The following is a 22487-nucleotide window of genomic DNA, read 5'->3' as shown; positions in this document are numbered from 1 at the left end:
ATCGAACAATGGTGCGTTGGATGCGTTCTGACGTCTTGATTGCAACAGCGAGAAGGTCAGAAGCAGAACAGTCGGAGGGATTCCGGACGGATGTGGCGAAAGGTCCAGGCTAGTGGTGAAGCCGGAGATGGAATACAGCGTTCGACTTGGTGTTGAAGCAAGGTTGCCCAAGTTTAGAGTTTAGGCCACACACATGACAGGCAGGAAACAAGGCCTGCACGATCTGAGTGGAGAGACGATGTTTGTACAACTCCGAAGCTGGCGATTGGGAGGCAGCAGTCGGAGTGGTGGTGGTGGTGGTGGCGGCGACCGTCTTGAAGCCACGGATGCGGCACTGAGGACGCGAGTGATTGAAAATTGACAATCGTAGATCTACCGGGACGCTTCGGGCGCTTTTCCTCCGAGTTCGATAAGGGTTGAAAGGTTCTCACTCCTGGAGTAAGGCAAGGGAGAGCGGGAAAGACGGTTTGGCGGGACAGGATAGGGGACAATGCCAGGGTAATGAAGTCCAGGGAGGTTGATGGATGGGACAGAAGCTGAGATGATATAGCCTGGAGGGAGTCGAGTTGTGTCCAGTCCAACTTGAAGTGAGCTGGGGTATGAGATCGAAAGAAGACGAGGAGTGAATAAGGTAGTTAGGTAGTTATCTGGAGGAGGAGGATACAGTCAGAATCTAATACCTAATACAAGAAGGCCGTACGAGTAGCCGAAGCCTGACGCCTGAAGCCTGAAGCCTGGCCTCTAGTCTGGTAGGGCGGAGTCGAGGTCGCAGGGGTGGCTAAGGGCTTATAAGTTAGGGGCTTGGGCTTAGGAGGCTCTGGTTGCAGTTAGAACGGTGCTAAGTCAGGGAAGGAAGGGAATGACAGCAAGGCGTGGCCGACTACTGGACGGAAGGAGTAGAGCGTACAGTAGCACCTGAGTAGTAGTTCGCAGTTGACAAAACCCCTCGGCAAATGCCAGACACTGCACAGGCACCTTGACACTGAACAGGGGCGTCAGGAACGATGTTGGTTGTTGGTTCTCGCTCCCACCGTGATGGTGGTGATGGGGGGGAGAAGGTGGCAGTATTCCGTACCCAGACAACAGGTGCTGTCAGATTCAGGCCGGATTCAGACTCTGTACTACGATTGACACCGACTATTCTCGAACAAATTGATGATGGGGTCGCCCCGGTCGCCACGCCGGCACAGTGCACATGGCATGGGGCCCTAGGCAGGAAGGAAGCGCCTGTAACAGGGCAGGCTAAGGCCAGGAGACATGCCCCCAGTCTAATCCTAATGGCCTACGCCTGAGCCTAAGCCTAAGCCCCCTGCTAAGGCCTAAGGCCGTAGGGCTCTAAGGTCTAGGGGCCCCCTAGCCCCTCTCCACCTCTCCACCCGGGCCTGCATCTGTCAAAACCCACGCGGCCTCTCGCCTCCTGCATGGCCACCAAAGAGGGCTGCCGCGTGGTGTTTGCTGACAGGCTGTAGCTGTCACTGTCATCCGCCCCTCAGGCTCTGCTGGCTCTCTGCTCGATTCGAGCGCAGGCTGAGGGCTGAGATTCGCCCCTTTTCCAGTGGACGCGGTTGACCTTCTAAGCGATTGCTCGCTCCCTAAGCAGCCTAGCAGCGTAGCACCTTAGCAGCCTAGTTTTGCCCGGGGCTTCATGCCGGGAAGACCACGTTTCAGGGCGGACAAGCCTCGACCCTGGTGTAGCTTCGAGTCCATGGTCCGGCACAGACCTTCTCCACACTCCCTGCTCTGCTTCTCTTGAATCTTCCATAGCATCCGGAATCCGCAGCGTACTACGTATGTAGAAATCTTCAGCACAGGCTCTCCACTTCCCCAGCAGTCGGACGCTGTTACAGAGTGGAAAAGCCAACTACTAATAGTAGTACGTAGTAGTACGAGTAGTAGGTACCCAGACTGTTGGATCTGGCGCCCAAGTTTCGACTTTGTCCTACGTAGTTGTCATATGAATTTCGCCTCGGACTGATCGGCCAGGCCGTCATCTGTTTTCGTCGGTGGTACATGACTACCAGGTACCGCTGCAGCGTCCGTCGTCTGTGTCTTGCACTTGCGGCCATCTCTTCTCGCGGTGAATATTGAAACATGCTCACCGGCCTTGTCCCTCGGTTGTCCACTGTCCACTGTCCACTGCCCACCGATGTTCTTGTTCCAGGAAACCTGGCTTCGCGCTGCCCGAATCATCGCAGATTGGCGGGTTGGGTTGGCGTCCTTTCCAGAAGGCCAGCAAGGAGTGCACCGCGCTCTTGTATTGGCGGAGAGAGAATTGCCTTCCCGCTGTCATGCTCCCTCGCCAAACATTTCCCTCCAAGTGCGACTGTGGCTGCCACGTTTTTTTCGTCTCGCTCGGGCCATGAACCTAGCTGAAAAAATGACCCCAGTTCGCTCTGCATCTGACATCTGCAGAGATCGATTCCTTGCCACTCACTTCCTTTCTGGACCAATCGTTCCGACTTTCTCAGCCAACCTGGCAGTCCCTTTGCCGACGGGCGAATAAGGATGAACGAACGACGCGGCGGAGAAGATGGGGCAAATACTGTACGTGATGATTATGGCACCTAGCCGCTGCGGGCACCTGGGTGATGTGGGCAGCTGAGGTTTCTTGCATCAATGCATACACATACCACACAATACTGTACGGAGTACTCCGTTGAGCGTATTCGTAGAGCGTAGAGCGTAGAGGCCTCGGGCTTTTTCCTGGTCCATAAGTCAGCGCCGGCGCTCTTGCTGAACACTACTTCAGTCGATGCTGCCTCCAAGGGACCCTTTTCCTTACCCAGCACCACCACTGATGAGGTCGATACATGGAAACAAAGGTGGCTTATGAAGCAGACCATACACCAGCGCCGCCGGGTACAGGGTTACAGGGTGTCGTGGAGGAACAGAAGCGTTCATGCGGCTGATTTGCAGACTCCGCCTCAAGAGAAAATCGTCCGCAGTTTGCAGGGCACAACTCTGTACCTACAGATAATATGCCAACGTTACCATGCGGCTCAGCCTTTGATCCCTTACGCATGTCCTCTGGCAGACCGGAAGGCTAAGACTGGGTGCCAAAATACATGGCGGGTTATAAGGTAGCCCTACCTATTACTATCTCTAGTTCGTAGATATCGAATTTATATAATAGGTATAGGAGAGTTACTCGAGGGCGGCCGTAGAGTATATTTAGTATCTTAGGTTTCTCTAATCCTACTAGGTATCGAAGGAGCAGTTGGATAAACCGCCTTTAATTCTGGCACCCACCCCTAGGCCCTTCAAAATCCTACCACTGAGAGAATAAAACTTCATCGTTCATCGTTCATCCGTCGTGTTAGCTCGCCGTTTCTGCCCTACTCAAAATCCAGTCTACTCTCACAATACCCTAACCATCCCAAGTCATAATCTAGATGCCACGCAGGGTGTAACCAAACCGTGCTTCATCGTCGGCGTCAATCACCATCTCCGACCATAAATCTCATGCTCCTTGCGAGGATTCTTCGCCCCATCGCTGATACGCATCCTCTCGCGCCCACCACTCCCATTGCTGCCGGAACCGGAACCAGAGCCGTAAGCCCCGGCCGGTCTACCCGTAGCAACTGTATTATTAGACGAGGTGGTCGTCCTCTCCAGGAGTCCGCGTCCCCGACTCGATCCCATCTCAACGCTGTTCACCTCAACGGGATGTTCGCTTTCCGCCTCTCTACCGAACAACTTCAACATGTCTTGTAGTGTCAGCTTCATGGCTCCCTTCTTGCCTTCAATGGTGGCGTTGGCTAGTTCGCGCTTCTTCTCTTGGAGCTCGAGAATCCGCTCCTCCACGGTATCCTTCACTGTGAGCTTGTAGACCTTGACGTCATGGATTTGATTCAGCCGATGCACCCGGTCAATCGCCTGCTCTTCAACGAACGGATTCCAGAACGGCTCCAGGATCACCACCCGACTGGCCGCCGTGAGATTCAGACCGAGACTTCCTGCCCGAAGTGAGCAGAGCAGAACCCGGACAGAGGGATCGCTTCGCAGAGAGTGCAAGCTTGCCTCACGGGCGTCATTGCGCATTTTGCCGTCATAGCGCACGAACCGGACGCGGTTGTCCTTCAGAAACGGTTCGATCAGGTCCAGCATCGACGTGAAAAAGGAAAAGACGATGTACTTGTGTTGGTGCGAGTCCGACTTCAAGATGGACATGAGCCGTCGGATCTTGGTCGATTGGAAAATGCTCGCCTCTTGGGAGTCGGACTCGTCTGAAGAATATTCATCATCGTCGGTACCATCTTCTGCAAGAGATGAGGAAGCATCGTCTGCGTCTTCTTCTCCGTTCTCTTCTTCGTCGCTGTCCTCGACGATACGCCGGGCGACTCTTCGCTGAGCTGTAACCGCTCGTCGTTCCTGCTGGATTCTCCTCTCTTTCTTTGCTTTCTTCTTCTCCTGGAATTGTGCATTCGAGTTTCGCAGATCTGCTTCACATTCGACACAGCGAATGACTCCCTCCGAAGCTTCTTTCCTGCTGAGCTCGACCTGGCACACATCACATCGCTTGGTCTCCACACTAAGTCCACCAAGCATATTCGCAATGTTGTCCATATCATCTTCAACACTGGCTTTTCTTCGACTGGGTGTCTGACTGCCGCTCAAAGCGTCATTTTCGGTGCTCAGATCACTACCTGTCAGTTTGGGGTGGTTACAGGCTTGTCGGAGGCGCATCAGAAGCACCAACGCCGAGGCGTAGCTCATTTTGTTGCCTGCCATCATCATCTCCAAACTTCGGTCCGTTCTTGATTCGAGTCGCTTGTAAAACTCTCGCTCCGCGTCTGTAAACTCGGCCTCGACTTTCTCAACAGTCCGTGCAACAATCTTGAAGCCAGGAGACTTCCCTTCTACCCGGCCCTTCCCGTCCTTGGAAGGACCCTGTTGCTTCAGGACGTCTTTCGTTCGCCGCTTCATAAAGGCTTTCAGGTAGACCTGCAACCGCCTAAGCGCGAGTCCTGCCTTGCCATTGTTCCAGGGTTTGGTGATTTGCTCCCGCCATTGATTCAAATCATCGTAAGGCTTGATCCGCAGAAAGTGGATTAGGCTTTGCAATTCGTCCAGGTTGTTTTGCATCGGAGTGCCGGTAAGACACCACCGGTATTCCGCATTCAAGGCGCAAGCGGCTTTCGTGGCTTTGGCATTGCGATTTTTGATTGAATGTGCCTCGTCCAGCATGATTCTGTACCAATGCACTCCGAAACACCCGACTTTCAGTGAGCCCTCGGATCCTGCATGTTCCGATGAGAGCGTCTGATAGGTGGTGATGACAATGTCGTATTTCAGGAGCTCCTTGTAGCTCTTTGCTCGCTGGGGTCCATGATGGACACAGACCTTCAAAGCATGGTCTTCGTCAATCCGGTCCTTGATTTCACCTTCCCACTGTTTGATCAAAGCGAGCGGAGCCACCACAAGAGTGCCCTTGCAGATTCCCTCAGGCAGTTTGCGCTTAGTCGCCTCCAACTCCTGGGTACTTGGCTTGGGGTTGGTGAGTATGAGTGCTATCGACTGTATCGTCTTTCCCAAGCCCATGTCATCTGCCAGAATGCCGCCCTTCGGTAACACTCCTCTGGTCTTCTTCGTGCCCGTCTCCTTGTCGCGCATCCAACTGACACCTTCGATCTGATGAGGAAGAAGCTTGACTTTGAGTCCGACGACAGTACCGTCTTCTTCCTCTTCCTCTTCCTCTTCCTCCTCGTCGTCTGCGTCTGTCTTGTCCTCCCCTTTAACAGTCATGTTCTTGATCTTGTCCGCCAGATCGTCCACCTTCGTCTCGGATGGTTTCTTTCTACTTCGTGTCCGCGGTTTGTCCTCTTCCTCTTCAAACGCCCCTTCCAGAAGGGCTTTGATGTTCTCGTTTGCTTGAGCTGAATCCATGTAGATGTAAGGATCCGCATTCGAGTATGACTCCTCCTTGAAGAAATCATTCTTCGCAGCCATTCCGCTCCGGTCCAGTGTGAGGTCCACAACATTCTGAGGTTTAAAGTAAGGATTCGTCGATGTCTGAGAGGAGAATGTAGGATGAACGAAAGGCTTCGGTTGCCATCTGGGAAAGCTTGTAGGGTTGGGTATTTCGACGACGTCGTCATCCTGGGGCAGCGCACGAGACGAAGATGGTTTAGCAGGCTGGCTGTTGCTGCTCTTAATAGCTCGGAATGCTTGTAATGGGTTTGTAGACACGTGAGGTTTGTGCAGCTCTGCTCGCTGCGAAGGGTTCTTCGGAGGGACGAAAAGATTAGAGTATTTGTCTTTTTGATTTCCGCCGGCCTGTCTAGGTGCTGATACATTGGTGCCTGGTCTTACAAGCGGCTGTGTCCTCGCAAACGGTTGTGGTGAGGCTCCAAGACTTGTCGGCTTCCCGAACTCTGGCTCGCTTGGGATTGCATGGTGCAAATCCGGATAGAGTTGCGGCGGGCGAGGCGCTGCAACCGCATTGGTGTCTTTGTCCTTCCGCTGAGGATTAGGAGGAGGCAACGAGTTCCCCATGGAGGGCGCAAGTGGATTGCGGGCCGGTTCTTGCTCTCGTACCATGTCGACCTGCAAGGTGAAATTGAAGAATGGGGTGTGCCTTACTCCAACGCGCGACTCAGCATGAGGTTGACCTTGACCGAAGATGATATTCTGAGTATCTAACGACGATGGATACTTCGGACTTGGGGTGTCGGAGATGTGAAGTGGTGGAGGGGGCCCTGCGGGCGAAGTCGCAGACCTCCACACACAGCTGTTGGCAGGACAACCAGGCGAGGGCGAGGGCGGAGCTGGAGAGGGCCGCAGATGTGAATGCACTTGTGCCAGGTCTCTAGGAGATGTCGATGCCGTGCGCTTTGCAGTTTCTGCCGGTGGGCTGCTGGTGACACTGCGTCTGAGGAGTGCTTCCAAACTCAACCCTCGCAGTTGGTCTTCTCTCCTAGATGTCATGTTGTCAGCTCTCAAAGACCGCGCTGGTGATCATGCGCATTGTTTTGGCTTACTTTCAATCCAGTGAATTTAACACTCCAGCCGAATTGCCATTTGTTGTGTGCGAGGAAAGAATTCACGTTATCCAAGGCGTTGGAGCGGTAAAGAGTGGACTGGTGAAGGCTGTTGACATCATCTCGACCAAAACGGTGGGCGAGGCCACCCAGATGTCCCCAGCCTCGTCAATGCACGCTGCAGCCTTGGCTCACAGCCAGAGTGAGATAAAGACACATGGAAGTGTTTTAGCTTTCTTGCAACAGCCGTTAGTAGTGTTCGAATGCCGGAATGGGTCGGGCTACATCTACATATGGTGTCTAGAACCACGGAGCCGACAAGACGATGATAGCATTCGCGAGCAGAAGATAGTAGGAAAGGCTTTAGAAACTCCCACCCAAATTTCTTGACCAGATCGAAAGAGAACGTTCAGGTCGCCATCAAAGAGTCACCCTGCTGCTCGAATTACCCCCTCCCAAAACTTCCGGAGTCCCAGAACATGTGCTCTGGTGGGATGAGCACAAGCGCCGGTCGATGCGGCTCTCTTCTCTTCGTCCTTCCGCGCCAGTTCAACCTCCCTTCCCCATCTTGCTTGCGCCTTCCTCTTCTCCAGACTTACAGAATCGACATTCTCTGCCATCTCTTGGAGAAGCTTCCTAGCACCGAATCTCCGTACCAGGGTCTTTACTGTGATCTTCTCGGAGGCCTCCGCCTCGTCCGCTTTCCTCTTCTGTGCCTGTATCGCACGACCCTCCACCCAAGCTCGTAGACCGTCCTTCAAGCTTTCTCGTATCACTTTCCTGCGCGTAGCCACGATGGCCGGAGATACACTCCGACGGGCACATTCTTCCGGCAGAATGTTGAGAGACACCAGACTATGCATGCTAGGTCTCCTCTCCAACTTGCGCCCCAGGCCGTCCATCAATCTCCGTCTTTGGATGGCTTGTTGTGACTGTATCAGAGCAGGCGACACCGGCGACCAATAACCTGTGCACGAGGAAGGGAGAATGGCTCTTTCAACCAGTTGGCGCGGGCTCGGTCTATGTTCGAGGCTGTGACTGAGACGGATGCGGACGAGGCTCTTGCTTATCTGACGAGACAGGACATTGGTCTTGCTTAGCCAGATCCAGGAATTGGGCGGGCTGATGGAGGACTTCCTGGGCCGTCGCGCGAGGGTGATAGACAAGGTATGGGACGCATCGTGAAGCCGCTCAAGGTGCAGTAAAGGATCGCAGGCGATGTCGCGGAGCGCATGACATGTGCGACTCACTTGCAGTAGATCTGGGACCTCTAGGAATGAAAATACGCGCAGGAGCACTTCTGCTGGCAGGGCGTCGAGGGGTCGCGCCATGGCCATCCGAGCGGATCTCAGATGTCCGCAGTGAAGACGAAATGGCTGTGAGCAGGTTAATACGTACGCCGTACGGATCCTTAATAGTTAAGAAGATGTTGAAGACCGGGTGACTGTGACTCCTATGTTTCAGGATCGAGTGATGCCTGTGACACGCCAACGACCTGAGACGACGACGACAATTGAGCTGGCCGGCAGAGGGGTCGCGTGGCTGGAGACTGATGGTGTAATATTGGATATTGGGCGGTGATTATGACGTACCACTAGTATCGAATATGGCTCAGGCTGCCACGATCATCCGCTCGCTGCACACGACTCGTCGCATTGACATGCGATACCACCACTACTGCACGCCTCAATTTAGGTGAACGCATTTGAGCCTTTTGTGGTCTGCTTTGAGAAGAGTGTTATTCCTCACAAACTAGTAGTTGAGATATAGCAAAAGCAGACTCCAAACCCTGACCCTGACGCATCTGCCTGCAGTTCCCGGGCTCCGAACGCCGGTCCTAGCCTGACTTAAACAGAACTTCATGCCGTAACCCTATACGTCCTCCATTGTCCCAGCTGGTTCGTCTTCGCCGTCGCTATCAAAGTCTTCAACTTCGCTCAATTCATCGTCGGTCTCACCTTCGTCTTGATCGGCATCGTCGTGAATGTTTGTCGCATACTGAGTGATGTATTCTGGATGGCCAGTCAGCAAGCCCGCTAATCCATAGCACTACCTCAACGTACCTTTGACTCTGGCATCGTAGCTTCTCGGTTCCCTCATGAGCAGCGCGGCTGCTTCTCCGTTCAATGGATCGGTCGGATTCGGATATCTAAGAAGCTGGGGGAGGAAGACTTCGAATATATTGATCATGTCGAACATGGGCGACCAAGTCTGGTTGATGACATCCAAGCATACTGAACCGGACCTGCGTACATGTGTCAGTAAATCCAGCCTCCGAGAATATGCACCGCACGACAACTGACCCCTCATCGATGTTTGGGTGAAAGATCTTGTTGACAAAGCCGATCGAAGGCGATTTGTATGGGTATTGGTCGGGTAGCTCAACGTGGACTTTCCACTTGCCATCTGCGAAGGGTGCTACAGACAAAGTCCTCGGTCAGTCACCGTGATCTTGCACAGGATCGATCAGTGTGCCATTTGTGACAGGAATCCATGCTCTTACTTTCGGAGGGTCCCTTAAAGATGACATAGAACTCCTGCATGTTGTCGTTGACCAAGGTCACCTCATAGTCGCTCATCATGAGCTTCATCACATCTGTCTCTATCCTCCGCTTTGGACTACTCATGATGCCTCACCAAATGCGTGGAAGTGGATATGATATCCTGCTGTTCTTGAAGGCGCTTTGTTCCGAGGGATAGGGTCTTTGGTGCTACCTAGTTCGGGATTGAATAGAGCTGGAGCGTCCTCGAACTCAGGTAAGTGTTGTAATACTGGTGACAAGGAGGGAACGATTTCGGGAGAAAATGGGCTCGCGGAGCAGGATCGGGAATGAAATGGCGGGTCGGGCTCGGCTCTTTCTGCGGGTGCAGACAGGTCAAGGATGCTCAGGGAAGTTCCCAGGTGAAAGGGACCAGGTGTGAAGGGTTCGTTGAAGGGAATGTCGTGCGGCCGTATGTGCTGAGATCAGATTGGAGCGGCAAGAGAGGGTACAGGTGAGCAGGTAGGTTGAACGTAGAAGACACAAGAACAGAGAGATGCGGTGTTCGATGTTCAGGATGCTTGCGAGGCGTGGGGCGTTGGGTCAGTAGTGAGCCTAAGCCGGTTGGCAGCCGGCCAGGGGCATGAGCACCAAGCAATCACCCACTAGTGCTGAGGAGCCTCCTTATTAGCCCCCCAACTGGCACCAGGGTTGGGCATGCGATAAGTAAGCCTGAGCCCACAACTTACGACAGTCAGGTCGTCTGGTCAGCTGCCCATGTCCATGTTCGGAAACAAGCAGAACATTGGTTGATGGCGCATTATCTTTATCGGCTGCCGGCAGTGGATGGAGGTCACTGCAATCAAAGAATCAAAGAACATTCAGGCACAAGGCCACGCTCTAAGAGTAATCATGGCCTTACTCTGTAGGATGAATGAGACAGCTTGAGCCTGCATGGCATGGCTTCTGAGACCTGAGCTTGGCCTGGCAAGTTAGGTAGGCGTCATATATCAGTCGGCCTATGACTTCTGAGTACCTACCTATCAAGCTGGGGTACTGTGAGCACGGAGCAGTGGCACGTTGAATTAGTGAAAGAGGGAGCGCCTGGGCCTCAGGGCCTTACAGTAAGCCTAAGCCCTTTGAGGGAGAGGCAAGAGAGAGGGGTGGAAGAGGGTGCCTAACCCCAAACCATGTTAATTCATAGGCTGTTGTTAAGGTAGGTGTCACCTAACTGAACTGCTGACTACTCCTCCGGAGTCCGCAGTAGGTGACTGTCAACACGAAACACCGAGGCTCATCTTCACTGCCAACGACACCCTTTCTCAGATTTACGCTTAAACAATTCAGCACGACAACAATGAATATAACAGCTCTTCCACCGCCACTTTCCCTCAAGATGACTCATGGTAGCTTGGGATACAGGTCAATTCTCAGGCACTTCTTGTCTTCTCACACGTCGCTTGTTGAACCTGGATGAGAAATGGCCGCAATCACCTGCACCAGTGGAACATCTCTTCTCGCACGAGCTCCTCTTCGAAGAACACGTCTACCGAGTCTTACACGAAAGAGCCCACCGTGGCAGCAGCTTCGCTGGAGCTCACATGCGCCGACATCTCCCTCACTCCTGGCTCGAGGCCAGAAGCCTGTCACTATCCAGACTCTGCGAAAGATGTATGGGGAGAAAAGCCCCATAACAATGTTGACGGCACATAATTTTCCTTCTGCGCTGATGGCACAGGAGGCTGGAATGGACGTGATCTTGGTGGGCGATTCGCTTGCAATGGTCTCTCTCGGCATGTCAGACACGTCCGAAGTCACACTCGACGAAATGATCGTGTCAGCTCGAGCGGTCAGCCGCGCAGTCACCCGGTCGTTCACCGTTGGAGATCTACCCATGGGTTCCTACGAGATCAACCCAGAACAGGCTCTCGCCAGCGCAATCCGAATGGTCAAAGAAGGTCGAATGCAGAGTGTCAAACTTGAAGGCGGAGCGGAGATGGCGCCTGCGATCAGGAAGATCACAACCGCAGGCATACCGGTGTGTGCACACATTGGTCTGACCCCACAACGACAGCATGCTCTTGGTGGATTTCGCGTCCAGGGCAATACGCTCGACAAAGCCATGTCTCTGCTTGCGGATGCCAAAGCGGTACAGGAGGCCGGAGCTTTCGCCGTCGTTCTGGAATGCGTTCCACCTGATATTGCGGAAGAAGTGACGGGTGCGCTGAAAATACCCACGATTGGTATCGGCGCCGGAAACAAAACTAGTGGCCAAGTCCTAGTACAAGACGACATGCTTGGGGTTCGACCTGCGGACTCCTTCCTGCCCAAGTTCGTCAAGAAGTATGGGTCAATATGGGACGCCGGCTTAGCTGCCATAAAGCAGTATAAAGACGAAGTGGCCGACCGAAGTTACCCAGGTCCCCAGCACGTATACAAGGGCGACGCAAAGGTAACTGCGGCATTCAAAGCTGCCATCGGGGCGGGCGAGGCATAGGTGTTGAGTCAATCGTCAAGTTGGCATCATGTTCCTGATTGCGTTGCATTTTCTTCGCGGGACACAGGGCGGGCTTCACAAGGGCTGGGGTCGGTTCAGCCAAAAGCAGGCGTAGTAGAATAGCTGACGATCAGTTGATCGTCTGTCTTGAAACACTAAAAAGTTCCCAGTTAGCAATGTCATGATTGTTCATCTCCCAGCATTTGTGACACACCCGGAATAGATTTCCGACGCCCTCGTCCAGACCAGGAGCGAAGACACTGTTGACGTAGAGAAACAGGCCATCCCCTTCTTTGACGCCTAGTTTCTTTCGCAAGAAGTTCAAGACGACGCTGAACCTGGACGACGCACTGATCTTAAAGACTCGCTGTTTGAGAATAGGCGCTGAGCCGACGGGCTGAAAGCGAACCGAAACTGGAGCACAAGCAGGAGGATTAGCGGCGCATAGGAAGGAGAAGGAGAAGACGAGGGAATGGATAGAATAGAATAGATATCCACATGGTCGCCTCGTCGACTTGCTGGTGAGCCATGGATCTCTGTCTGTAGAGGAGGAGAGAGAGAGACTATCTCTGTCTGTAGAGGAGGGGGGAGGGAGAGAGAGAGACATGCTGACACGCAAAACAATAACACGAGGAGAGAACCCAAAACGCACCTTTCCGATCATCGATCTCGTCAACCTCCTTGAGCGCCTGGCTAGCATCTTTGGGCAGATTCGTCAAGATGACACTGGCCGTCATGCTCATGGGCAGATCTCCTCCGCCAGCAAATTCCTCCTGGTCGTTCTCGTTCTCGTTCTCGGCTTCGTCATCATCCGGCGCCGCGGCGGCAGCGTTGCTGTTGCTATTGCTGTTGTTGATTCTGGTACTAATGCTGGTGCTGGTGCTGATGTTGGTGCTGGTGCCAGTGCCAGGCTGCGGCACTATAGGCGAGCGATCGAGAGGCACGGATGCTCTGGGAGGCTGCCGGGGTGAGGGCATTGTTGCTGGTCGTCAGGCAAACCATCGACCAGTCTTTGCTGTTGGACAAGGACCGGCGTTGCGTGGACTGGGATTGGGTTTTTGGACCTGCTGGCTGTCGTCTGGTAATTAGAGTAGATATAGAATACTAGGCAGGGTATCCTACCTAATGTTTACGGTGAGACCTGAGTAAGCGACAAGCTAATAACCCTAACCCTAACCCTAACCCTAACACTCGACACAGTCCCGGTCCGATACTGTACGGAATGCATGTTACTGTTACTGCTAGGTACTGCTACTAGTATGGCCTCCTTCACCGTCGAGTTCAAGGATATTGTGTAGTACGGAGTATCCGTACTAGGTACCTACCTGTACGGAGTACTATACCTAAGGTACTGGGATTATATACTCTTTGTATTTACAGATACTCTCCCACGGAATTCCTTAGAGAGAACTACATTGATACACAAGGACGGCAGATAAGATGAGGAATATGTTCAATTGTCAATTGACCTACATTGAGGACGCCTATCCCAAGACCAAGACACCAAACTCCTCACAATGCATTGGCAGCAGTGTCCTTCCAAACACAAACACCATCAATAACTCTCAGGCAGGTCGCTAAAGTCGGGCACGTCAGAATCACACTTGAAAGAGGGCGAATAGGCCTTGTCCGGCAAGATGCCAGCCTGGAGACCCAGCATCCAACTCCACTGGGTAGCGCTCTCGGTCTTCCACGTCCAATAGAACCAGCCCCAGGCCTGTTCAAAGCTGTGCATTTGCGCCTCGGCATACATCTGCAGAAACTGTTTGTACGAGTCGCTATACTGGCTCGGGTCGGCGTTGGCTTCGGCGCACGAGCAGGGCGGCTCGGCGCAGGTCGGGGTCAGAACAGAGGTTTCTGAATCTCCCGTGTCAAGCGTGCCCGCCCACCGGGAGCCTACCCCGACATTGTTGAGGTTGGGTGTGCAGTCAGTGTCGGCTTGAGACCACTCTCCGTCGAGAATAGGGCCCCATCCGGTCTTGGGGTTGTTGGCTGCCACCATCAACCCACTCCATCCGGAACAGGCGAGGTTGATTTTGTCTTGGTGCTTCAGTTTGAGCTGGCCCGTGTTGAAGATCTGGTACTGATGCGTGTCCATGACCAGCTTGTCGTCGACGCCGTGGAACATGTCGTCCCAGGTGTCCAGGCTTAAAAAGCCGTCCCCAAACACAAGATACTGGTCAATGCCGTTTCCGCGGACCACCGCGACGGCTTTCTTGTTCCAATCCACTACCGAGTCCGGCGGAATCACGAGCATCTTTGGCTCGTTGACAAGGCCGTAAATGGTCACCACGTTCTTATATCGGTCCTGGGCAAAGAACTTGGACAGCTGGTCATGGATGTCCAACGATCGTTGCGCATTGGTGGCCCCGTCTGGCCCCAAGATCCAGCCAATGTCGCCTTGGTGGCCGCTGTGCGCCCATCCGTTCTGACTGCCCGGCACGGAATGTAAGTCCAAGTTGACTCGCAACCCGTTCTCTCGGGCATACTCGATCGCACGAAGCAAGTATCGCCAGGCCACTTTGGGCAGATACGGATCGCCATCGTAGGTGGTGACGGCCCAATACGGGAAGGGGATTCTGACGTGGTCTAGCCCTGCGTTTCGGATGTCGACGAAGCTCTGCTTTGTGATAAAGGTGGCATAATGCGACTCGAGGACGCGCTGTGCAGATGATCCCAGTTTCTGGGTGAGTGTCCACTCGTCCACGACACTGGCCGAGGCGGGATAGTTGAACAGCGAGGGAGTAATAAATGGTTCCAACGAAAGCCAACCCCCAAGGTTGACTCCTCGAACAGGCATCTTGCCGTACTCCCACTTCTTGTTCAGTGCCGGAACATTGTCGTTCGCTTTGGTCGAGTCGTCCCAGCTAGAATGGAGGCCCATCACAGACAAGCCGCCGACGGTGTCGTTTGTGTATGTGCAGTTGAAGTCGGTAGTATCCAGCCATGTGGAAATGTCGGTATATGTCCCCTTTGCACTCTCCGGCACCGAACTCGAATCGCAATCATTCTTCGGATCTGAAGAAGAGTCGGACGAACTGTCTGAAGAAGAAGAAGAAGATGATGATGATGATCCTCCGGCGGACTTTTTGCTGTTGTTGCTCACCACCACGCCGACGGGGATGAAGATGGCCAGCAGCACAGCAATCAGAATCAATGCCCACCACAGCTTCTTCCTCGACCGTCCGCCATTGCCGTCTGTTCGTCTGTGTTCGTGGTAGTCGCCTTTCTCGTATAATCCAGCCGCAGCTCCTCCTCGTTTGTGACCACGCTTGGGCGCCCTGCCCTCCTCCAAGACGGCACCACTGACATTGCGATTCTTCTTTTTCCGCCGATGAGAGACCTCGGCGGCCTTGAGCTCCTTGTACTGCTTCTGTTTGCGTTTCCGCTGATCGTATTTCTCCTGGAACTCGGCCTTTTCGTGGTACGCGTTGAGCTTGGCCAAAGCGTTGCTGCTCAGCAGCTGGCTCGTGCTGTTGGTCGACGTGCCGGAACTGTATTTCGCCCGGTCCCTGCGTCTTTCCCTTTCCCTTTCCCTTTCTCCATCTCCATCTTTATCTGTGTCGCGGTCTCGTTCTCGGTCTCGGTCTCGGTCTCGGTCTCGTTCTGGCACATGTCTCGAGCTGTGGTGGCGCCGGTTCCCTCCACTTGCGCTCCTGTGTCGTCCGCTGGCTCGACGAGGCTTCTTTTCAGGCGACGGCGATGGTGCAGGCGAGGATTTTGCTTTCTCCTTCGGCGTTCTTTTCGGCGTGCGCGGCTCATCTGGCACGGGCGCGGGCACAGGGCCGGGAGTCGCTCGAGCCCCGGGCGGGCGGTTGAACGCTGGGCGGGTGTCGGCCCTCGCCGTGGACTCGCGACGGGGCTTCGACATGCAAGCGCTCTTGAGGTAGGAGATGCTTCATACTATGTGTAGTATCGGTGTCATTGTTGTCCGTCTTTGACTCTTGCGCAGGTTAGGTCTGGCGTAGCATCTGTGTCTGCTCATTACATAATTACGTGTTCGCTCGAATCTTGCAAGGATTCGGTGTTGACGGTTCGTGCGTTGACGCGGCAACGGCCACCATTTCCACGCTCTCCAGTACTAAGTATTTACAGTCATCACTACCTGAGTTCGCCGGCTTCGTGAATATTAATCAGTTCCCGTCGTTGGACGAAGACGGCCTTGTGTTCTTGTGTTATCACTTGTATGTCTCGATCTTGAACGGCAGAATAGCAGGTCAGGAGATGGCATATTTATCCTGTAGTTATCTCTATTGAACTAACTCCCGGTACCCTGGCTCACTAGGGCTCATTCACCGCGTTGAGAGCAGTCTCACGATTGCTCTTGTTCACCTCCGACACATACTGGTCAAGGTAGGCCGGGATCTGCTTGACCTTATTGGTTGCACTCGGGATGGGAGCGTGCAAAGTCTCGTACACCGGTACCACTCCCGTCCAGACCTTGTCAGTGATTTCGGCCCTGTTTTCGTCCTTGGGCTCGTCGTGAGGTCCTCCTTGACGGACCTTGCCACTTCCAGTCTCAATCTTGACTCTCAGAATTGTGGTCGAGGTCATTTCAACATTGTCGGGCGGGACTCGGGTGTTCTCCCACCGCCCGGCGACGACTTTGTCGGTGATCAGCTGCATGGCGTACACTTTTTCTTCATCCGTCTCCACGGGTCTGGCGTATCCCTGAAGAACGGCGGAGCGGTAATTGTAACTGTGTGAGTTTGGGGTTAGTGACAAGACGAAGCCGTCTACTTTGGTGGCGGCGATGCAGACGGGGAGCCCGTTTGGCGCCTCCCGGGCCAGGCGCATCAGCCTCGAACTGACGTATCCGTGGAGATAGCAGTCGAGAGGCTCGTCGATGCCGGAGGAAGGGTATTCGAAAGAACCCATGACACCGATCATGGGCAGGATGGCCGGAAATGGTTCGTCAGGGCTCGGAGCGAAGGAGACATGGAGGACAGAAGTCGTGTTGATGACGGAATGGACGGCTCCCAGGTCATAAGTGGCTGCAACATGTCACAGATCAGTCCATCAGGCTCAGGCTCAGGCCCAGGCCCAGGAGAAGGACAGGAGAGTATGTGTGTGAGTTACCTCTGCTGTTGTACCGCTTCACTGTATTCTGGGGCTTTTTGGGATACTCGAAATTCGGGGCCATGGTGGTCAAGATTAATGTCCGGCCAGAAGTGAGAAGATGAAGATGGGAGCAATCGACAGCACAGCATCCAACGACCTAGGCAAGGACACAGTCATATAGTCGTATACAGTCGTATACCGTCATATACAGTCATACCTAAGGTATACAGGAGAGAAGGCCTGATAAGCCAGTGCCTGCAAGTGGATATCAAATCATTCATTACCTAGGTAATCACGGAGTAGAACGTGCGAATACCATAATGCGAAGGGCGCCCGCCGTCCATGGACATGTCCGAGTGAGGAAGTTCTACGCGACAGACATTTTATGACGAAGCTGGAAGGAGAGGCACCTGGTGGCACCCAAGAGGAGGGAGAAGAGCGACTCGCTGTGCCTTGCCTTGAGCTTGAGGCTGCGTTTTCATTCCACGTTCCCAAGTCTTCTCGAGTGCCGCTGCATCGCCCTTAATACTAAATGTCGATGCGGAGGACATTATGGCAGACGCTTCAGTGTGCCCATGATGTCCTCAACCTGCGGGCCGGCACCACCACCACCAACCTCATCCAGGTCGCACCAAGATGCAGACGCAGATGCAGACAACCCGCTGGGGCCTCCCGCAGCTACAACACCCTCACCGTGGATGCTGCCGATCTCTCCTTCGGCCAACCCGTCCATGAGACGCATCCGCATCTCCTGCAGCCGGGAGAGCTGACCCCCGGCATCACAGCACAAGAGTACGCCGACCGACGGACCCAGTTGGCGGCCAAACTGCCCGACCGAGCCATTGCCATTGTCGCTGCCTCAGACATCCAGTTCCGCTCCGGCAGCGCGTTCTACGAGTTCCACCAGGACCCTGATTTCCTCTACCTGACCGGCTTCAACGAGCCTGAAGCTCTGGCTGTGATCGGCAAAGACTCAAGCGGGAGTGACCACACATTCCACCTGTTCGTGCGCGAGAAGGACCCCAAGGCCGAGATCTGGGATGGAGCAAGATCAGGCACACAGGCCGCCCGGGATGTGTTCAATGCGGATGAGACCGGCGACATCACCAGGCTGAAAAAGGTTCTGCCGCAACTCGTGGGCGAGGCGTCGCAGGTCTACACCGACATCACAACCCCCGACCCCAATCGCTCGGCTCTGCGGCGGTTTTTGTATGGGACGTCGCGGAAGACCACCGAATTCTCCGAGCTCATCGAGCCAAGCAAGGTCCATCGACTCCGACCGGTCCTGAACGATCTACGGGCCTTCAAGAGCCCGGCCGAGATCGAAGTCATGCGACGAGCCGGAAAAGCGTCGGGCAGAGCCCACACCGAGGCGATGAGGAAGGCATGGACGCGCGAGAAAGACCTCGACGCCTATATTCGCTACCGCTTCGTCACCGACGGGTGCGACACCATTGCGTTCGAGCCCGTGGTTGCTGGTGGCAAGAATGCACTAGGCATCCACTACGTGCGCAACGATGATGTGTTGCAGGATACCGAGATGGTGTTGGTGGACGGCGCGGGCAAGTATGGAGGATACATCTCCGACATTACCAGAACCTGGCCGGTTGGGGGGAAGTTCAGCGACGCACAACGCGACCTCTACCAGGCGGTCCTCACCGTGCAGAGGTCCTTAATCTCGCTGTGCCGGGGCAGTGCCAACATGTCGCTGGACAAATTGCACAGCATCGCCGAAGACTACCTGGCGAACGAGCTGCGGCAGATCGGGTTCGACGTGACATCCAAGACGATCGAGGCACTGTTTCCCCATCACTTGAGTCACTACATCGGCATGGATGTCCACGACACGGTTGGATACACCCGGAAGACGGTGTTGCAAGAGGGCCACTGCATTACCATCGAGCCTGGGATCTATGTGCCCGATGACGAGCGATGGCCCAGGCATTTCAGGAACATGGGAGTGCGGATTGAAGATAGCATCAGCGTGCAGGAAGACAGTGCCTATGTCTTGACCACCGAGGCTGTCAAGGAGGTGGTCGACATTGAAGCCCTGAGGGATTGATGCTCCAAGCTCGCCCTCTCTGGCGTATTATAAAAAATACCTTGTGTACAGTAACAATTGAGACGAAACAATCTCAGGGTCTGCGTTGGTAAACATGCTCCGTGTAGTAGGTGGCGGATGTGCTCGCTCGACATGCGTAGTATTACAGCAACTGATACTTCTTGATATGTAGTTCGGAGTACTACTGTATTTGCCCTTCTGCGCACTTTTATCAACCACCAATTGCAGTGGAAGACGAAACTCCACCAACAGCGGCCGTCGATAGCGATTTCTTGAAGAGCACAGCTGTTCTGCACGCTGCCTACGTTATTCGGTTCCTCTCCTCCGTCATGTCCCTGTCCCTTGCCGCTCGAGAGGAAGAGTTCTAGAAGAATAGTCAGTCGCAATGGCCACGGCCCCCGCAGCCGAAGACTCCGAGCGCCATCCCTCCGAATCGAGTCCTCTGCTGGGTCCACGAGATGGCAATGGCAATGGCTCCATCGGCGACCCGGAGAACAGCCTCCCTCCTGCTGAAGCTGAAGCTGAAGCTGACACGGGCGCCAACGAGGAGCCGAGCACCAGGAGAGTGTTGGCCATCATGGCCGCGACGTGGATTGGAGTCTTCTTCGCCGCCTTAGGTACGTACAGTACCCGACCTCTCACAGAGACGGAGGGTTTCGCACACGCACACACCGCCGGCGCAGGTGTCGTCGATGCCATGGTGATGGTGCTTCTCCACCGTGTTAGCTACGCTACCACTCGCTATCGCTGACCCTGACCCTGACTGACTGTTTTCTGCCTCTCCTCAGACACGACCATCGTCGCGACCCTGACCGGGCCCATCTCATCGAGCTTCGACTCGCTCAGCCTGCTCTCGTGGCTGGCGACGGGCTACTTAATCGCCAACGCGGCGTGCCAGCCCCTGTCGGGCAAGCTGACCGACATCTTCTCGCGACGGACGGGCCTGATCTTCTCCAACGTCTTCTTCGCCGCCGGCACCCTGATGTGCGGCCTGGCCCCGAACGCGGGCACCATGATCGCCGGGCGTGTCGTGGCCGGCGTCGGCGGCGGCGGCCTGACCAGCATCGCGACCTTTGTCACGTCCGACCTGGTGCCGCTGCGCCGGAGGGGTCTGTGGCAAGGCTACGGCAACCTCGTCTACGGCTTGGGCATGGGCTCCGGCGGCGTCGTCGGCGGCGCGCTCGCCGACACTTTGTCCTGGCGCTGGGCCTTTCTACTGCAGGTCCCTTTCATCCTCGTCTCGACCGCCATGGTCTGCTTTCTCCTGGATCTTCCTCCGCCAGCCGTCATTGCCCATTCCAGCCACGCCGGCCTGAATACCGTGGGCAAAGAATCGGCTCTGCGCCGCATCGACTTTGCTGGCGCCGGCCTGCTCGTGACCTCACTGGTGCTGCTCCTGCTCGGCCTCAACAGCGGCGGTAACCAACTGCCCTGGTCGCACCCGTTGATCATCGCGTCCCTGGTGCTGGCGGGCGCGACCCTCATCGCCTTCATCTATCTCGAGGCACGCGACGAGTCGAGCATGAGTACGAACAGTGCGGATGCCCAAAACAACAACGACGACGACAACTACGACGACAACAACAACAAGTTGAAATCCAAGCCCGAACCCATCATACCCGTACTCGTGATCGCCCGCACGCGCACCGTGCTCGCGGCCTGCCTGGCCAACTGGTTCAGTACCATGTCGACCTTCCTCGCCATCTACTATCTGCCGCTATACCTGCAGGTGCGCGGCTTCAGCTCCACGGCGGCTGGGCTGCGCGTCATCCCCTTCGCGGCCGCCACGTCGCTGGGCAGCCTGGGGTCGGGCTACCTGATGCGCGCCACCGGCCGGTACTACTGGCACATGGCGAGCGTCATGGCGGTGTTCGTGGTGGGCGCGGCGCTGCTGTGCACGTTCCAGCTGAATTCACCTGCGTGGCAGACGTTCCTGTACCCGGTGCCGCTGGGCATGGCCTACGGCAGCATGCTGACCGTGACGCTGGTGGCCATGATCTCGGCCGTCGACCACGCCCACCAGGCCGTCATCACCGCCGCCAGCTACGCCTTCCGCTCCACCGGCTCCACCCTCGGCATTACCATCGCCAGCGCCGTCTTCCAGAACATCCTGTCCGGCGAGCTCCTCGCCCACTACGGCCACATGCCCGACTCGCACCGTGAGATCCGCCGCATCAGGGACAGCCTCGACGAGCTCCACCGCCTGCCCGCCGGCTGGGACAAGGCCGTCGTCCTCGACATCTACATGCACGCCTTGCGGGCCGCCTTCGTTGCCGGTCTCGGTCTGGCCGTCTTGGCCGCCATTGCCGGCCTGGCCATGAAGGAGCATGTCTTGCACAAGAACCTCGCCCGCAAATAAAGCCAGATCCCATCGCCCAACCCATGCATGAACGTACGCTGTGCAGTGTATGTGTATGTGTACATATACACAGTATATATATGCTGCTTGCGAACCCTTCCCCCCTCCAGGAGTCGAGTTGGCCCTATTAGGAAACCCACCGCCGCTGCTTGCTTCCAGGGACACCACTGCTTACTGCGGATATGTCGATTCCAACGCCGCTGCTTTCAGGGACACCACCGGATATGTCAATTCGTACGCATATCACATTACATTACATTCGGCGAGTTTGCCGCCCCGTATCTAGGGTATAAGGGTATATAGATCAGAAATAGACAATAGACAATAGACACACGAGCCCCGTTATATCTAAGAGTCTGACTATGAAGTACACACGTGCCATTCAGTTCTTGCAAGACAATTGGAACCGGAACGTTGGAGATGACGTCGCAGTGCCGGTACTATACACGAACTGGGAGGGATGCATTCATTCGTAGGTAGATAGGTATTCTCTACATCTAGGTTTGATTGTTTGTCCAAGTCCACAAACAGTACGAACATGCAGTCGGACATGCAGTCGGACAATACACATCCGTCTCCAGCTGGCTAGACGGGAACCCAAGGACAAGAATATACTCCGTACACATACATGCACCACCGCGGGACCTGGACCTTGATCCAACAAGAACATACTCCGTACACATCCATGCACCGCACCGGGACCTGGGCCTAGACCTGGACTTGGACTGGACTTGGACTTGGACTTGGACTTGGACACAACCAAATCCACTTGACTGTCTTCGGTGCAACGGCGTGGCCTATCACAAGGACAAAAACAAGGACAACGACAAAACAAGGACAACGACAAGCACAACGACAAGCACAACGACAAGCACAACGACAACGACAACGACAACGACAACGACAACGACAACGACAACGACAACGACAACGACAACGACAAAGACAACGACAACGACAACGACAACGACAACGACAACGACAACGACAACAAGAACGACAACGACAACGACAACGACAACGAGAACGACAACGACAACGACAACGA

General features: G+C 54.9%; 9 protein-coding genes across 9 annotated transcripts; 3 read left to right on the top strand and 6 right to left on the bottom strand.

Moving 5' to 3' along the window:
* Positions 1-3438: 3438 nt before the first annotated feature.
* A1O3_02312 (uncharacterized protein) lies at positions 3439-6495 on the bottom strand (the record flags this gene model as incomplete). The annotated part of the gene is made up of 1 exon (XM_007732453.1): positions 3439-6495. The coding sequence occupies one exon, from the start codon at positions 6493-6495 to the stop codon at positions 3439-3441; it is 3057 nt and encodes a 1018-aa protein (XP_007730643.1).
* A 913-nt stretch (positions 6496-7408) lies between these two features.
* A1O3_02311 (uncharacterized protein) lies at positions 7409-8311 on the bottom strand (the record flags this gene model as incomplete). Its single annotated transcript, XM_007732452.1, has 1 exon — positions 7409-8311. One exon carries the CDS (start codon positions 8309-8311, stop codon positions 7409-7411), a length of 903 nt encoding a protein of 300 aa, XP_007730642.1.
* Positions 8312-8852: 541 nt separating this feature from the next.
* Positions 8853-9607, bottom strand: A1O3_02310 (ubiquitin-conjugating enzyme E2 8; the record flags this gene model as incomplete). Its single annotated transcript, XM_007732451.1, has 4 exons — positions 8853-8992; positions 9044-9225; positions 9284-9398; positions 9484-9607. The coding sequence occupies 4 exons, from the start codon at positions 9605-9607 to the stop codon at positions 8853-8855; spliced, it is 561 nt and encodes a 186-aa protein (XP_007730641.1).
* Positions 9608-10940: 1333 nt separating this feature from the next.
* Positions 10941-11957, top strand: A1O3_02309 (3-methyl-2-oxobutanoate hydroxymethyltransferase; the record flags this gene model as incomplete). Its single annotated transcript, XM_007732450.1, has 1 exon — positions 10941-11957. The coding sequence occupies one exon, from the start codon at positions 10941-10943 to the stop codon at positions 11955-11957; it is 1017 nt and encodes a 338-aa protein (XP_007730640.1).
* Positions 11958-12052: 95 nt separating this feature from the next.
* A1O3_02308 (autophagy-like protein 12) lies at positions 12053-12934 on the bottom strand (the record flags this gene model as incomplete). Its single annotated transcript, XM_007732449.1, has 3 exons — positions 12053-12112; positions 12172-12371; positions 12610-12934. The coding sequence occupies 3 exons, from the start codon at positions 12932-12934 to the stop codon at positions 12053-12055; spliced, it is 585 nt and encodes a 194-aa protein (XP_007730639.1).
* A 578-nt stretch (positions 12935-13512) lies between these two features.
* Positions 13513-15828, bottom strand: A1O3_02307 (glucan 1,3-beta-glucosidase; the record flags this gene model as incomplete). The annotated part of the gene is made up of 1 exon (XM_007732448.1): positions 13513-15828. The coding sequence occupies one exon, from the start codon at positions 15826-15828 to the stop codon at positions 13513-13515; it is 2316 nt and encodes a 771-aa protein (XP_007730638.1).
* Positions 15829-16238: 410 nt separating this feature from the next.
* A1O3_02306 (uncharacterized protein) lies at positions 16239-17100 on the bottom strand (the record flags this gene model as incomplete). The annotated part of the gene is made up of 2 exons (XM_007732447.1): positions 16239-16951; positions 17037-17100. The coding sequence occupies 2 exons, from the start codon at positions 17098-17100 to the stop codon at positions 16239-16241; spliced, it is 777 nt and encodes a 258-aa protein (XP_007730637.1).
* Positions 17101-17550: 450 nt separating this feature from the next.
* A1O3_02305 (xaa-Pro aminopeptidase) lies at positions 17551-19080 on the top strand (the record flags this gene model as incomplete). Its single annotated transcript, XM_007732446.1, has 1 exon — positions 17551-19080. The coding sequence occupies one exon, from the start codon at positions 17551-17553 to the stop codon at positions 19078-19080; it is 1530 nt and encodes a 509-aa protein (XP_007730636.1).
* A 385-nt stretch (positions 19081-19465) lies between these two features.
* A1O3_02304 (uncharacterized protein) lies at positions 19466-21439 on the top strand (the record flags this gene model as incomplete). Its single annotated transcript, XM_007732445.1, has 2 exons — positions 19466-19697; positions 19869-21439. 2 exons carry the CDS (start codon positions 19466-19468, stop codon positions 21437-21439), a joined length of 1803 nt encoding a protein of 600 aa, XP_007730635.1.
* Positions 21440-22487: the final 1048 nt, after the last annotated feature.

This window comes from Capronia epimyces (assembly GCF_000585565.1).
Source record: "Capronia epimyces CBS 606.96 chromosome Unknown aczIQ-supercont1.2, whole genome shotgun sequence".
Classification (NCBI taxonomy): Eukaryota; Fungi; Ascomycota; class Eurotiomycetes; order Chaetothyriales; family Herpotrichiellaceae; genus Capronia; species Capronia epimyces.
Note: the sequence above shows the minus strand (reverse complement) of the source record. Positions and strands in the feature narration are given on the sequence as shown.